Below are 16,359 nucleotides of genomic sequence, written 5' to 3' on the forward strand. Positions count from 1 at the left end.
CGTACAAGAAACACCCCAAAGTCCGTAGGCAATCAACAAAAAAAAACACGAACTGCGTACAGACACTGCGAGGGTTCACTTGTGGAGGAACCGAAGTGACTGACAGCTCAATACGTCGATGGCAGGTTGGAATTGTTTGGTTTTCCCTCCTTCCGTCCATAAACTGATTCTTGATGTGGCTGGACTGACTTCTTATAACTAGTGCTCACAAGGAGATTGCCCAAACTGATCGAGCCGAAACTGACGCAAAGTGACAAATGAATGAATTTGCGCTGAGTGGCTACGGTAGAACGAGTACAAAACGAACAATAGTTTTTTTTTTTGGAACTGTGAACAGTCAGGGTTTGGTCCTGGGCCGCCACTTATACCGGTATTGTTTGGATATGGATCACTTGAAAATAAATGTATTTATTTTGGCGTGCCCAAATTGACCACTTTGCGCTCGAAGGAATTTGTCTGACGTTGTCGTAATACTTGTTATGGACAGTTGATTAATGAGATCTGATCGATAGAGAATGCTAGGGTGCGTTAGGCAAGTAGATTTAAAACACTGAAAAGGATTACTACTTCAATGCACAATCCCGTATTTAGATTTTTTGCTCTTTATGTTTTTGCAGCTCAGAATTTCATTGATCTTATTTTTGTTTCTAATAGTCGTGATATGCATATCAGGAATGTTTTTAAAAACTTCAACTGTTTAAAATATTGAATTATGTTATAACCATCAAATGCATGAGAATAATTTAATGTGTGAGATACATTAGGGCAAGTTGAAACGGTAGGGGTCAGATGAAAAAGCAAGGTGTCAGAGATAGGTAAATTTCATAATTATGAGAAATTTTATTACAGAAACATCAAGTTAACACATGAAACAAACTTTGAAAAATCAAAAACTCCCTAACATTAAATGTCCTCAGTAGTTGGAATGAGAGATTTTGTCAGTAACTTATTTTGAGCCTAATTCGATTGTTCCTTTAAAATTATTCTTTACGACATCGCATTACTTGCAGTTTCTTCAGTGTTTGCTCTAAACATTTCATCAGAAGTTTTTGCTCCGATCAATAAATTTACCATAAAGGTCTGGTTTGTCTGTTTCTTATTGATATTACATCCAGATGGCTCAGAAAGCCCAATTTAGGAAAAAAAAAAAGAATTTTGAGCTGTAAAGTGAAGATGAATCGAAGCCACACCTCAAATGCTCATTTAAAAGGATTTTCAATCCACTAAAAGTACTTAGCAAGATTATATATTATATTTTTATTGTTAACCTTTACAGTACTGGGTGCCGACATCAAAGTATCAAAATTCAGTATCTTCATTGTCCTTCGATCGATTTTGATGGGATATTCAGAAAAAATCACATATCCGAATTTGTTGGGGTACCTTGGGAATTTCAAAATGAAAATGATGGAGAAAATGCATGAAATTCCATCAAAACAATTAAAAAAATTGATGCATTGATCTATTTGATAGAATATATCATCTGTTTTTCAGTTTAGAAACTAATGAACTAACTAAATGACCTCAAATTTCGGGTATATGGTCACCGGATATCGGTTTCAGTAGGGACCATAGGGGCCGCTTCCAGAGTGTCATGCACTGATACCTTTTGACGTCTCAAAATTTACCCATTTTCACCCAGATATGATCAAATATCGTGGTTCTAACCATTTTCGGACACTCGATGTCAAGTTCCAATAGGGTTCCAAATGGCTGATTTTGGAACCTATTCTGCTGTTGTCGAATGATGGCTTAATTAAATTGTAATGAATTTCCACATCAAAGTGAATTGACATCATCTCCTATACTTTATTTCTTATATATTTGTTTTATTTGAATCAGATGAGAGTCTGTTTCTCAGCTTTTTAACTTCATGAACAGTTTCACATTCGCATATAATAGTCTCCAAACTGGTGACAGCAGAGTGTTATGATTAACGGCTACCAATGATTGATTAGGTGATCGATGCATCAATTCAATTTTACTCTGATTAATGATTGTGATTGATGATTAAACCAAAGCATGATTAATTATTAAACTTCAATTTTAGGTGATTCATTATTGCATGAGCATGAGCATGGGCATTGATGACCGTACAATTCGTAGTTGCTACTCCGTGATTGATCAGAATAATCGAAATTGTACAGGGAACGAATAGATGTAGTTTGGGTGTAGCATACCATTTTCAATGAACATTTTTGAGGGCTCTGAAATTAGTAATGCCAATAAAGGCGCCGGCCACGTCCTTATGGTCATCGAGCAAGGGAAGGAAAGTTAGTGTGACATCCATTGTTACTAAAAACCAAGTATACCTCTGCATATTCATGGTAGTCACGGAAAGGAGTTTTGTTAGTGGGAGAGCTTAAAAGCTACATGATCAGGATTCATTTTGAATATCAAATTTTTTAAAACATGAATAAGTGCTTATGTGTCAACACTTAAAGTGCGAACCATCCATGAAACAAGCTCACCAGTTCCAGTAATCCATCCTCGACTGAATAGTCACAATGTCAGCGTCGAAATGCATAAGCAGGAATATAAAATCACTCTGTTGGCGCGCGAACTGAAAAAAAAATACTTCGAGCGCGCGAAAAATGAATCGGACAGTTTGGGCCTTTGCAAAACACTACCTAAGCGAACAAAGCCACCGAAATAACACTCCGAGCGCGCGAAAAATGAATCAGACAGCTTGGACCTTCACAAAGCACTCAATTTTAGGTGATTAATGATCATGATTAAACTCAGTATGATAAGTGATTGTGATTAATGATTATAATTAAATGTTGCGTACCTGATGTTAAATTTGACCAATATTTTTAATTTCAAAATAAAGTATTTCAGTCGCCTTATAACAAAATTCCGTTTTTTTATGAGTGATTCTGGTTTTTAGAACTTTAAAATTTTGCAAGAATTTTCTTATGAGGTCTCAGTGAAAACACTAGAGAAATATTATTTCAAACAATGTTTTAAAATAATTTCCGCACTTCCTCGATGCTTTATTAGTTAAATCACGATTTCATTAAAATGAAAAAGTGAGCATTTTACCACAAGAATTAACTCGCAACCAGCAGTGAAAAAAAAAAACAGATAGTTATCTCTCAAAAGTCGCCAAAGGCGAAAAGCACAGAATACACTGTGTAGAACGCATAATGCAAAACCATAAAGGTGAAAATTTAAACTAAATGACAACATTTTTCCTTCTTTCATGAAATAATTAATATGCACTATCAGCATTGTTTACTTTTTCAACTTGTACTGCAGAGCTAGTTATTTATATATTAATGATAAATTGTTTTTCTGTCAAAAAGATGAAATGTGCATGATTTTACTTTCTTTTAAAAGTGGCCAACAGTGACTTTAAACGCATCTGATTGGCATAAATAAGCTGATATTTGTGTAAATTTTAATTTCTTTGCAAAGCCCAACTGTTAGCTATTGTACCGATAATAATGTTGATTTAATTAGTTTTAGTATTGTTTTTACGTAAAAGTATGGAACAACATTTTGATTCAAATGCCGAACACTTTGTTGATTCTGTCTCATATTCCGAACACCTTGATTCAAATTCCGAACAGCAAGAATAAATCGTATTCAAATGAATAATTATGCAAATACATTTATCTGAGCTTGTTCTACTGGTCCCAAACTAGGCAATCATCACTACTCCCGTGGTATAAAATATATTGGGAACGTTAAAATTAAATTGAACTTGACTGCCACTTCCTTGTTATTTGGTGACATATTTCAGCGAAACATTTCAACCGACTCGCCATACAAGAATCGAGTGTTCGGAATATGAGTCTGTTCGGAATTTGAAACAAAACGGTAATTCAATTATCATATCGTTGAAACGGCTTTCAGCACATGATTACCTTAGAATCTAATGATCAGACCCACAAATAATCGCCTGCTACCATATGGTGTAAATGTAAGCTAATGAGCTCTCACTCTTAAGATAGAGGTTTGTATTTCTGTTCTTGTATTTATTTACATTTTGTCACATTTTTCAGCATCGACTTGATGGATTGATATTGATTGTACAGTATGGCCCATAAAAAAAATGCAAAAATGGTCATATCATGTTTTATGGTAGTTTTTACATAGAAAATGCGAATGAAACATATATATTATTCATTATATGTATTGTTTAAACTATTTAGATTCAGTTTTTCGCTTTGGATATGATTTTTATCTGTTACTTTCACCTTACCAGAGAAGAATTGGAAGCATACCTTCAAATTTTATGATGCGGACGTCGAGTTCAATATCTGTGTGATGAAAGCTTCTAAAATATCAACGATGGCGTGGGATTCTTCACAGGCCTTGTCTTCAGCATACGCCCATATCAAATGATAGAATTGGTTCATACCTGGGTAATTGGAGACTTAAACATGTTTTTGAAAAAACGGCTCATTTTGGAGAGCTTTGATTGAACCTTCATATAAGTGTGATAAGCGGCTCCGTTTTGCTCAAAATCTATGAGCTAGTATTGATATAAGTTGTCTCTAACCGATGAGACAAATTTCATCCTCAAAAATCTGTTATAGGCGTCCGTATTTATTTTTTATTCAACCTCAACAAAAAATAAAGGCATATCAAACCTATAAGACGCAAATGCCCTCAAAACTATGACCCTGGCAAAATATTTTATTGTGATCATGAAAAACACGTTCTCTAAGAACTCCTTCATCCTCTGATACCAAACAAACTAAAATTTTCAAAAATAAAGTGTGATTTTTGAAGGTGGAAAGTTTATTACCAGAGTATACGACAATCAGACGCTGTTTCTAGCTTTGGGCGGACAAAACCTTTGAACTTATTTGCTTTATTACATTATTTAGGACAGTAAGAAAATATGACAAAAATTGTCCTGGATAGCGAAGTTGTGTCAGAATATACTACAATAATCAGAAATTTCATTCACTATCAAAAACAATGAAAATAACGCTTGTGGATGCAATGTTCACGTTCAAACAATTTTCGCATTTTTTTTATGGGCCATACTGTATACAGGGATTAAATCCTGAGAAAATTGAGAGTATTTTCACTTACCGCTCTCTGTAACAATCATGATCAGCAACACGTCATGAGAACTTAATTATCATCTTCTGCCCCATCTAAATAAGCACCAAACCTGGAAGATACTATTGCTATCGGATGTTAGAGGATTGTTTAGCATTCTAGTAATACGAAACACCTACCCCAATGGTAGATAATCGAGAGAAATGAGTTTTATTATCGTTCTCTCTCCTTGAGGCTCTCGTTCGCTGCTCTTGTTTATCAAGCTTGTTACAACTTGCGAAACATTGCCGATCATGGACCGTTACAGGTGGAATCTAGGATGGATTTTTATCGTTTGCTTCGATCGTGCTTCGGGTCAATCATATTTGTGTTTGATTTCGGTAAAGTTGAATCAAGCATACAAAATAGTCAAATGATCCATAGATATGGTTGAATCAGTTGTAATATGTGGTTGACTAAAATTCTATGTAATGTTATGATTGTTCGTCCAGCAAATATGGACAGGAAAATTCCTTGTTTTGAGTGAACAAAATATGAGATACTTCCTGAAATAACTAAACTGTTATAAAGGGTGGGAATTCAATAGCATGTAGTCGCTGAATACGCACATGATATCCGTTCATACTCTTCCTATGCCTCTATGAAGTTTCTCCAAGGTGGAAAGGCTGATGAATGAATCATTTATTGTTTTTTGTTATAAGAAAACGTATCAGAAAAACATATAACTTTATCTAAGATTATTACCAATAACTTTTTACAATTTTTAGGAATGTTCTGTTTCTGAAACCTTCCGATTCGTTGAACAGCTGAAGTTATTTGCAAGCTTGTAAACGCTTCGAAACAAGCTTGTATACCAAAAGCGTACGCTGTCATGCATCACTGCAGTCCATTTGGCGTTGTATTCTTCCTAAAACTAAAGAAAGATACACCGAGTGGACAACGTTTTAGCGATTTCCCATGAATCTAAACGAACTAATGACGCCACTATAGAGCACAGATTCTCGTCGCGTGCACTAGACATACAGTCACCCTACAATCATGGATCAGCTTTGGATTAAATTCAACATTTTTCATCAAATACATTTTTGATCTAACTAAAACATTGGACCTAGGGAGACTTACGGCTTCGGCACCATTCGACTATTGTCGACAACCGAGAAAATTATAAAAGAAGCACGGCATCGGCTGAGACTGCCGAGAATACGTAAGGGTCCCTACATAAACTATTTATTTTTTCAATCTCGCAAATAATTGTAATGGAATTTCACACAGCTTTCTAACTTTTAAAAATAAAATGTTAACCACATCATAACTGCAAGGCATAATGAACAATACCAGAGTTATGAACCAACAATTCGAAAAAAGACGCCTAAATGTTTGGTTTCACTTGTACTCCATTCATTTAACTCACAGATAAATTGCTGTTGTAGTGCTCTGATCCATAATAATTGTCCTCTTTTCTTACTAATCTTCGTCTGTAGCAAAGATAACTTTTAAAATTTCTATAGAAATCAATCGTGAACTTGGATGTACACTCATGAAAACAAATATATTCTACAGTGTCAGCGTAGAAATTTGGTCTTGCTCAGCGTAACCATGATTTTTTATCAAATTTCCATTAAAAGGTGTCCCCAGTTGATTCATAACCGTGAGGTGCCTGTACTAATGTGCTTTTAATAGTATGCATGTCGCTCAACCAAAGAGCGAGCGCACGAACAGCTTCCGCATAGATCGGCAAATTAGTTCTTATTCTTGCGTCTGGCCCAGCCAGACAGACGGACGTGCATCCAGACTAGAGAGCCTCTTGTGACTCTTGCTCATTAAACTCTTGTGTTTTCCCAGTGAATTACGACCGGGAACGATTACTGCCGACGGACGCCGAGCAAATGGAATGAATCCGAGAGTTTATTAGTCTGCCTAGACGGATGGATGGCACTACTGCGAGACCGAAGCGGAATGAACTGAATCTCGCTTGTTTCATGGAAATTGCAGTTTTATTGGGAAAATTATTTGAGCCATCAAAGAGAGAATGTGTAAACAATTTTTAAGCCACATCGTTTGACCGAGAGATTAGCAACAATGGAAATGGATAGCCATACTTTTTTTCGGGCTTTATGGTGTGATTATCATTTCATGCAAATTTTCGGGCTGCTTGCTTCCCATCGTTTTCTCCGTTATGACTCCCATGGCAGCAAGCTATAATTTTAGGTTAGGTATGAAAGCTGAACGAGCATATTGCGATTATGACAGGTTCCAACACCTCGCCAAAAGTAAGCATTAATGTTTTTATGTGAAAATGGTGGGCATCATTCAAATTTGAACAGATGTTTCGAATCGATTAGATCTGTACAAATAATGCGAAAATTTTCTTCATGTGGATTTTGGTTTCGCATTATTGTTTAGGTTTCTTACAAATAGCAATACAATCGAATTCAATCTTAACAAGGTATCTTCCTCTGAATTACGTAAAATTTCGTTAAGGATCTCTAAAAAATTGGATATAGATATTTTTTGGAAGATGCAGTATTCGAGAATACATTTGCAACTTTTTCAATTTTCCATATAAAATTATCTGCTTTAAAATGTGAAATTTCAACCGATTTAAATGAATTTTTCACCTAAAATCAGATATAACTTGAATGTTTACACATTTTTCTGAATAATTTTTCCAATCACGAGTTCATAAGTAATAACGATTTGACTAAAGTGAAATGTTTGACGGAAAATTAAAAACAATTCATCTGAAAATAAGAAAGCCCTACATAAAAACTGTCTTCAACTGTGTCAAATAAATTCAAGTTATATCCGATGTGCTATTAAAATTTCAATTTCATAACCGATTTGGTTATAAATAACTGAGATTTCACATTTATATGGAGAATTAAAAAAGTTGCTAATACTTTAAAAAGATTGGAATTCATGTATTTTAATTTTATCCAGGAGTTTTCTCCGGTTAAAAATCGAATTTTGTTTAGAATTACATTGAATGAGATACCAACTACAGAATTGAAACATTAAGCTGTAAAATTAACTAGTATCATATCTGTGATTGATAATTTTGAGAGTTACGATACAGATATTCCAAACATCACGGAAAAATGGTCGACGTCACTCGAAGCATCTCCTTTCGATACAAAATATTTATTATCGATTAGATCATGACACGAAATGAAAAAAAAGAGCATTCAATGGGTAACTGCAAAATTGCACAAATTCCATATGTGTATGCATTGAAAACACAAAAACTACTAACATCTCATAAAGCATCAACTGCAATATCAACGAATGGCAGCGTTTTTAAACAAAACAAAACCGAAAGAAGTGCCTGGGTATTCATTTCTTTCTCGGTCAATATTATATCAGAGTCTGGCACAGCCTCCAATTTCCATGCTTTCTTCCAATATATGTAACATTGCAACATACTTTGTCTTCAGTGGGAAGCACCAAGCCAACTTCTACTGTTTCCATCCTCAAAAGTTTCCATTCAGGTGGCTTGTTTGCTCTTTTGCATCTCTTTCCTTATTTGTGTGCTGATTATCGTTGTTACAGCATGCATTCATAGCCAACAGAAGCGAAAAATCGTAGGCATTCGCCGTATGGGCGCACTTTTCCTTTTGGAACCACTGTTGCTTTCTTCTCGACAAAGCCAGAGTCATGTCTTGGATTGATATAGAGTTGCATGGATTTAACGAGAAGTAACGATGATAGCGATCACATCTAGTGAGGAATCAGGGACCGGAACCGGACCTGGAGAATCTCCATTGAAGATCAGTGAATTGTTAGTAAACATAAAAGATGGCTGCTTGAATAAAAAAACATTGAGCTTTTGTTGCTACTTACAGTTCATTATCTGATCGATGCAATCTGTCGAGATAGTTGTTGGGTAATTCGTACGGTATGCTTTGCGTCATATGCTGAATAAATTATCACTATTACCTTTTCAGAAAAAATATGAAATCTCATTAATTTATCTTTTTGTGGTATTACTTTTGGACAGTTACAAATAGATTAGGATACATAAACTGGGTATCGTTTATCAGTGCAGACAGATAATTTTTTACATGAGCAGCTACTCTTGAGAACCACTTGTTGAAATTCTGAAGGGCTTCCTGAAAAGAATCCCTGGAAGGCTTCCTAAAAGGAATTCCTGGAGGGCTTCCTTAAAGGAATCCCTAGAGGGCTTCCTGAAAAGAATCCTTGGATGGCTTCCGGCAGGGAATCCTTGGAGGGCTTCCTGGAAGGAATCTCTGGAAGGCTTCCTCAAAGGAATCTGTGTAGGACTCCTTGAAAGGAATCTCTAGAGGGCTTCCTGAAAGGAATCTTTCTGAAAGGAATCCCTGGAGGGCTTCCTGATAGGAATCTCTGGAGGATTTCCTGAGAGGAATCTCTGGAGGGCCTCCTGAAAAAAATCCTGCTGGTCAGCCAAAAAGGAATTTCCGAAGGACTTCCTGCAAGAAATTCCTGAGAGGTTTCTAAAAAACATCTCCGGAAGACTTTCTGGAATGAAACCCCAGTGAACTCCCTAATGGAATCCCCGGAGGACTCCCTGACATGGTTCGCCGTAGAAATTCTCGAGATAAATCTCCGACGAACTTCATGAAAAGAAATCTCCAGAGGAATTGCTGAAAAGAGATCATTAGGGGGCTAAAGAATCAAGAATCCTCGTGAACTTCCTGAAAAGTACCCCCTAGGACTTCTCAAAATGAATCTCAGTACAATTACCTGTAATAAATCTCCGAAAAAGTCCCTGCAAGGAACCACCGTAAGACTTCCTGAAAAAAATGATCATAGAACTTCATGAACGTAATTTTCTTTGGTCGCCCTGAAAAGAATGTTCGGAAGACTATCAGTAAGGAACTCCCGGCAGACTTCCTGCGGTTTCCGTGAAGGACCTGTTGAATAGATTCTTCGCAGGGCTTCCTGGAAGTAACCCCCGCAAGACTTCTTCACTTAGACTTAGAGGACTTCCAGCAAGGAATCTCTGTAAACTTCCCTGCAAGGAATCCCAGATTGAGTTTCTGATTGGGATCTCTGGAGAAGTTTCTGAAAGGAACAATTTGATGGCTTTCTGAAGTGTTTTTTGGAAAACTTCTTAAAAGGAATTCATGGAGGAATTACTGGAAGGAATCCTGAAGGTGTCTGCAAAATTTCATGGTGTTATCTACAGAGCACTCATTGGAAGTACTTTCAGTTAATCTCAAACTTTCTTATAAAATTTGTCTATTCTACATTGTTTTGTTATACCTAGCTAATACAATAGTACTACACACTTAAAAAAATTTACGGATTACGGTGAAATTTCACCGTAATCTCAACAGCTGAAGGTTCGGTGAAAAATCACCGAACAATCTGTAAAATCATTGAACAAAATCATAAAGAAAAACAAGAAAATGGTTTGACTGGGAATCGAACTCCCGATCAGCAACCGGGCTTGCTACGACTAAGCCAGCTTTTACTTCATAGTGGTGTGCAAAAACTAAAACAAAAGGAAGCTCATGCCTGCCAGAGCGGCTGTCACACGATTTCACAGAAGTTCGGTGAAAATAATGCTTTTACCGAACTGTTCGTTAGTATTTCACAGGGTTACAGTAAAATGGTTTGTTTCACGGATTTTTTCCGGTAAAAAAGTAGATTTTACCGATTTTCTCCGGTAAAATAGCTGATTTCACGGATTTTGTCGGTAGAATAGTAGATTTCACAGGAAAATCTGTATTTTTATTGTTTACAGTTCAATTTCGGTGATTCATTTCACAGGATACAGCGATTTATTTTAAGTGTGTACAGAATGTACTGTTTTCTAGATAATCCCACCAAGGGTGCCGAGACCGTTGGACAGTTTCTTCAGAAATCTTTGAAAGTTTTGATAGGATCATAGGGAGGTGTTTCTGAAATATTGATTCTTTAAAAAACTCTGATAGGTTATTTTCAAGATCCTTGGTGAGATTGTCAGCAAATTCTTTGGAATTTACTAAAATGTTCGCTAGGTAAGAAATTCGATTTGAGGCAAACCGAAAGTAGTGAATTTCACTAGGAATGAAGTAAGAAATACACTTCTCTAGAAAATGTCACAGAATGTATTAGAAAACTGTCATGATTTGAAAAATAGATTTGTTTGATATCTGAACTGATTCAAGCTCAAACATTCTAAAAACTACAGACTTTCTATCAAAAACTTTAAGATGTTAATGAAAGCCCAAACAGCTCAACTAGCCATTTAAGATAAATTTCAATTAATCTACAGTAACTAAAGTATAACTGGAAGTCATGAATTGCAGTTAAATTTATCAAAAGAGGTCAGATCTTAAAAACTCCGACTCGCTGCTTCAAATCCTGAATATTGTTTGATGGTACATAACCATCATGATTTAATAAAATTAAAAAAAAAATTGTGATAGTTCTATTCGAAATTAATTACACCTCAAATTTTCAAGAGCACAAATTTAGAGAACCAGACAACTGTTCAAGATGAAAACTGAATCGATTGGTCATCACCGAGGAATGACGAAAAATTTCCTTTTTTTGGCAACATTAAGGTGATTATAAAACGTAGCATAACTTTGAATTTTCAAGTGCCCAAGACTGGAGATTCTGACAACAGTTCGCGTTGAAAACCAATCAAATTGCTGGTGGTGACCAGTGGGATAAATTTTCAACGTGGAGCGCTGATTGGTTCTCAAGTCTTGTGCCCTTGAAAATTTGAGGTGTGGCTTCGTTCTATAATCACCTTAATGATTAAAGAGCAAGTTCGCGAGAGCCGCAACCCCATCTTGTATCGATGTTCTTCGATTAGACTGAAATTTTCAGGGTTTGTTCTCTTGTGTAAAAAAAATGTTTCGCAAAATTTTAGATTTTCATATTAGAAGGCAGTGGGACAAAATGACCCCCAATTATTTCATGCCGTAAAACATGTAAAATCTTATATAACTGTAGTAAAAATACATAGATTAGGTGTAAATTTGGCATGATTACTCTACATTATATAAACTTTAAGATAAGCATGGTATATGGATTTGGAAAGTGCTTCAAAGCGAGAAAAACAATTTTTTCATAAAATATTTAGTGATTTTCAAATCGATTTTTTTCTTGCTAGGTCAAAAAACTATATATGACGTTTTGTAGGATAACTTTTAACACCGTTTCAAAAGCTTTTGATTTTTTTTTCAGGTGTTGTTTGAACTTGAGCCAGTTTGCGAGTACCCCTTGCCAAGAGAGGTTGTATTGATGTTCTCCGATCAAGCTGAACATGAGTTGTTTTCTTATATAAAAGAATATATCTTGAAAAATTTCAAATTATTATATTACAAAATAATCACAAATGATTTAATGTAAAAAAAACAAAATCAATTGAACTGCTATAGCTATAGTAAAAATGCACGAATTTATATGAAATTTGGCTTGTTTACTTTACGTTATATTAACCTCAAAATGAACATGGTATGCTTATCTTGAAGTTCATATAACGTAGAGTAATCATGCCAAATTTCAACATAATCCGTGCATTTTTACTATTGTTATATCAGTTATTGTGATTTTGCATGTTTGTGACACGAAATAATTGGGGGTCATTTTGTCCCATTTCCCCCTAATATAAAAATGTAAAATTTTGCTAAATATTTTCTTTTATATAGAAGAACAGTCCCTGAAAACTTCAGCCTGATCGGAGAACATCAATACAACTTTCCTTGGAAAGGGGGTTGCGGTTCTCGCAAACTGGCTCTTAAGCCCTATTTATTGTATTTGTAAACTTATTTGATTTCTGAACAAAATCTTGCAAGAACCTTAAAATGAATTTTTCTGAACAATAGGAGCTTCTCTAGGTACTTTTGAATGAATCGAAATATAATATAAAATAGAATAAATCGTAAAGGAATTGAAGACGAACTTTCGAAAAAATTTTCGTTCGAAGAGTTGTTCTTCAGAAATTTTCTCCCAACTGTAAACCTAAAATCATTTTATTAACTTCTTAAACTGATACTTTAGGGGCCTATTTTGTAAATCGAGCAGATTCATGTGACTCGTCTATATTCATTGTCGATCAAAGCAAGCATGTATATTTCAGATGTCACCCGTCGACTCCCATAGTAATCCAGTCACATAGAGTGATAAATGTCGAAAAACTCGACAGTGCTGAGTCGAGCAAATTTTTCGGTCGACAGTGACTCCAGTCGAGTCATTTTGATCGACTCGACTTATAAAATAGACCCCTTAGTTTTTCTCTAGTAATTATCATAAAATACTTACCTTAACTTAGTTAAATTTTGCATTTTGTTCGAAAAGAGAAGTCACAGGAAAAAATTTGGTTTTCCATGAATTATGGAAACAAAGGATAAATGAATTGTGAAATTTCAGAAATTTTCATTTGTGTTCTTTAAAATTTTGGGCAAATTGGAGGAATTTTATTGCAATTAGGTGTTTTTTTTTCAAATCATGGGTCAGCCCTAAATTATTGTTGTGAGTCCCTGTATGTAAATTTTGCTACGCCTTGTATGCTTTTCCAGGTCTATGGAGACACAAGTTTACTTCAAACCCAAATTATTATTATTTTTTAAAGTATTAGATAAGGTACCGCGGGGCAAGTGGGTAAATAGAGTAAGTGAATACAATTGATATATTTTACTGAATATGTGAATTAACGTTTTAAACTCATGCGTAAACCTTTGAGGTCATTGAGAACATTACGATAGGTAAGAGATTTCTGAGATTTTTCAGCCATTATTGCATAGAAGAGTGAAAAATTGTTAACCTGTCAACTGTTACTCTGTAACAAGTTGGCGGCGTACAATCTTATTTTAATATTTTCAGTGGAAAAAGTTGCGGAAAATAATTTCCTGTACCACTTCTTAGTTGTCCTCTGTGACAGTTTCAAACTGCAATAAAAAAAGTTTTAGAATTAATTCGACGTAGACCTAAAAATAACTAAATTTAAACACCGTCAATTTTCTTATCAGGTGGGGCAAGTGAAAAGCTTATCATTAGAGATTGAATTTGTGCTTTCTCTTTAAGTAGCCATAAGTAAACATGGTTCGCAATTATCATAGAAAAACATAACGTGCTAATAATTCAAGAAACACTATATTCAAGCGTCAAAAGCTATTAGAAATCATGGAAATTCTCTAAAAGATGTTGCCAAACATTACAATATCAATATGTTTACTTCGGGCAGCCAATTAAAAGGAAGACGTTGACTGAAAAGTTGTAATATTAGAGAACACACGGAAATCGCGTGGAATGTCTATGTAAAGCTAACTCAAAACATAAAAATGGGGTATAGGTCTATCCACATTAAAAAGGTTGTAAATACTTAGTTGAAGGATTCCGGTCCAAGAAATTATGTCTTCCGAAGAGTTATCCGACGTCATATTCGATTTTCTTAAAAAGAAATAACGAGCGGTGGAGATGATGTGAGAACTAACTTTGGAAATGTTGCAGTTAAAATGTTGTCGAATCATTTCAACTAACATAACTGAACAGAAGAAAATTGAAGTGAAAAGAATAACATTTTCTTTGTTTACATGTTACTTATGTTATTGTTCATTGGGAAGCCTTAACAAGTGTTAAAGCTAATAGAAATCGTGAATATAACTGTTTGTTTTTGAATTTATTGCCACTTTTGTGGCAAGAGACGAACCAGCCTACGGCTGAAAGTCTCTATAATAAAGCAAATCAATCACTTTTGGGGCAAGTGAAAAGTAGGAAGACATTTTTCAAAAACTTTTTCTGTATTTTTTTTCTTCAATTTTTCATAAAAAATCAATTTTACCATGCTGCTTATATATGGTGGGAGTCAAGCTAAAAAATATACACAACCTCATTGGTTTCAATTTAAAGTCTCTAGAATTGGAAGAATCTCAACTATGCGAATTCCATTACCCACTTGCCCCACGGTACCTTAGATGACAAAACTGCTTCCTCTATGAAGAGCTTGTCATATTACTGTGCTGCATACCAAGCATCATCTTCAAAGTGACTGGAAGCAACGTTTTTGCGTGGGTTACGCGATTCAAGCTAATTTGAATACCCAGCCAGAACAAACAGCATTAAGGTGTAATAAAGTAAAGAAAAAAAAAAACAAAGACCTACTGACCAAGATTCGATGATGAGTTGGAGCTTGCCGATGCTGTTACCGTCGTGGGAAGCGATCCCGGCGAAGGCGTCGGTGAAGCCGAAGCGAATCCACTGGATGGTGACAGCGATAGCACCGAGGAGGACGGAGCCGGCGATACCGTCCGCTGCAGGTACGAAGTCGATTTGGCAATGGCCAGGCCGGGAGGTGGCGTTGCGGTGGCCGGACGATCCGGACTACCCCCGGGGGCACTAGCTGCGATCAGCGATGGGGAGGTTAGAACTGACGTTGAAAAGGCCGGCTTGAGCCTTCCGTTCAGAAACTGTCGGTACTGACTCGGATGGTGGTAACCGCTTTGCGTTAGGATACTGGAAGGTTTTGGTTTCTTGCTATTGTACACTATGAACTTTTGATTTAACAAACTTTTGCCGTTCTGGGCACGAGTGTTCAAAAACGAGATCGTGAACTGATCATCCGATTCGGCACTACTGTTGTAATAGACGGAACCGGTGGCATCCACCGTATCGGATCCATCTGAACTTCCACTGAACTTTTGCAACCGAGAGAGCACCTCTTCCGATTGGTATCGTCTTCTCGCGATCTTCTGGAAGTTATTGTTACTATCGCTGAGAACCGCCCTGGGGTCCAAACCGCGATTATTGTTTCCGTCCCTATCGACGCGATCCTTCCCGCCGTTGATGAATTCTCGATTCATTTGATGATCTTCGTGTTCACCACCACTGCCTCCACCCCCGCTACTAGAAGTACTGCCGTGATCACTTCCCGGACCACCGAATCCCCTTCCCTTGGACAGTGAACTACTATTGCTACCGGACGACGAGTGGCCACCCGGTTCGGAAGATGTCGACTGTTGTCGGCTGTGGAGATGTCCTCCGACTCCACCGTTCGCCAGATAGGAATTGGACTGGATAAACACTCCGTCGCAGGTGATCTTGATTGTCGTCACCATATTAGTATTCACTCACTCTCGCACACTTGCACACACGCACACCACTATCGCTCGTCGCCGACACCGTCGAGCACAAGTTCTATCGCCTTCGGGGGATGATTACTCATCAATGATCGGTTTGTGTTGCTTTCGTTGCACTGCGGACGTGAATCTTCTACGGTACACGTAGAGTTTTCAATTTTCCCGGGAATTGACTTCCCGGGAAACGGGAAATAAAATTATCATTTCCCGGGAATTCCCGGGATCCCGGGAAATTCTAAAAACGTGAAAGTTATGCTAATTTGATGAAGTTTTTTTTAAAAAA

General features: G+C 36.4%; 1 protein-coding gene across 1 annotated transcript in view; it reads right to left on the minus strand.

Annotated features, from left to right (window-relative positions):
- Nucleotides 1–16,171, minus strand: part of LOC5579898 (trithorax group protein osa) — a 147,682-nt gene extending 131,511 nt beyond the window's left edge. Inside the window, exon 1 of the mRNA XM_021852698.1 lies at nt 15,107–16,171. Coding sequence (XP_021708390.1) covers nt 15,107–16,055 — 949 coding nt within the window. The 5' untranslated portion in view covers nt 16,056–16,171. The remainder of the gene's footprint in view (nt 1–15,106) is intronic.
- Between the last annotated feature and the right edge of the window lie 188 nt (nt 16,172–16,359).

This window comes from Aedes aegypti, chromosome 3 (genome assembly GCF_002204515.2).
Source record: "Aedes aegypti strain LVP_AGWG chromosome 3, AaegL5.0 Primary Assembly, whole genome shotgun sequence".
Taxonomy (NCBI): domain Eukaryota; kingdom Metazoa; phylum Arthropoda; class Insecta; order Diptera; family Culicidae; genus Aedes; species Aedes aegypti.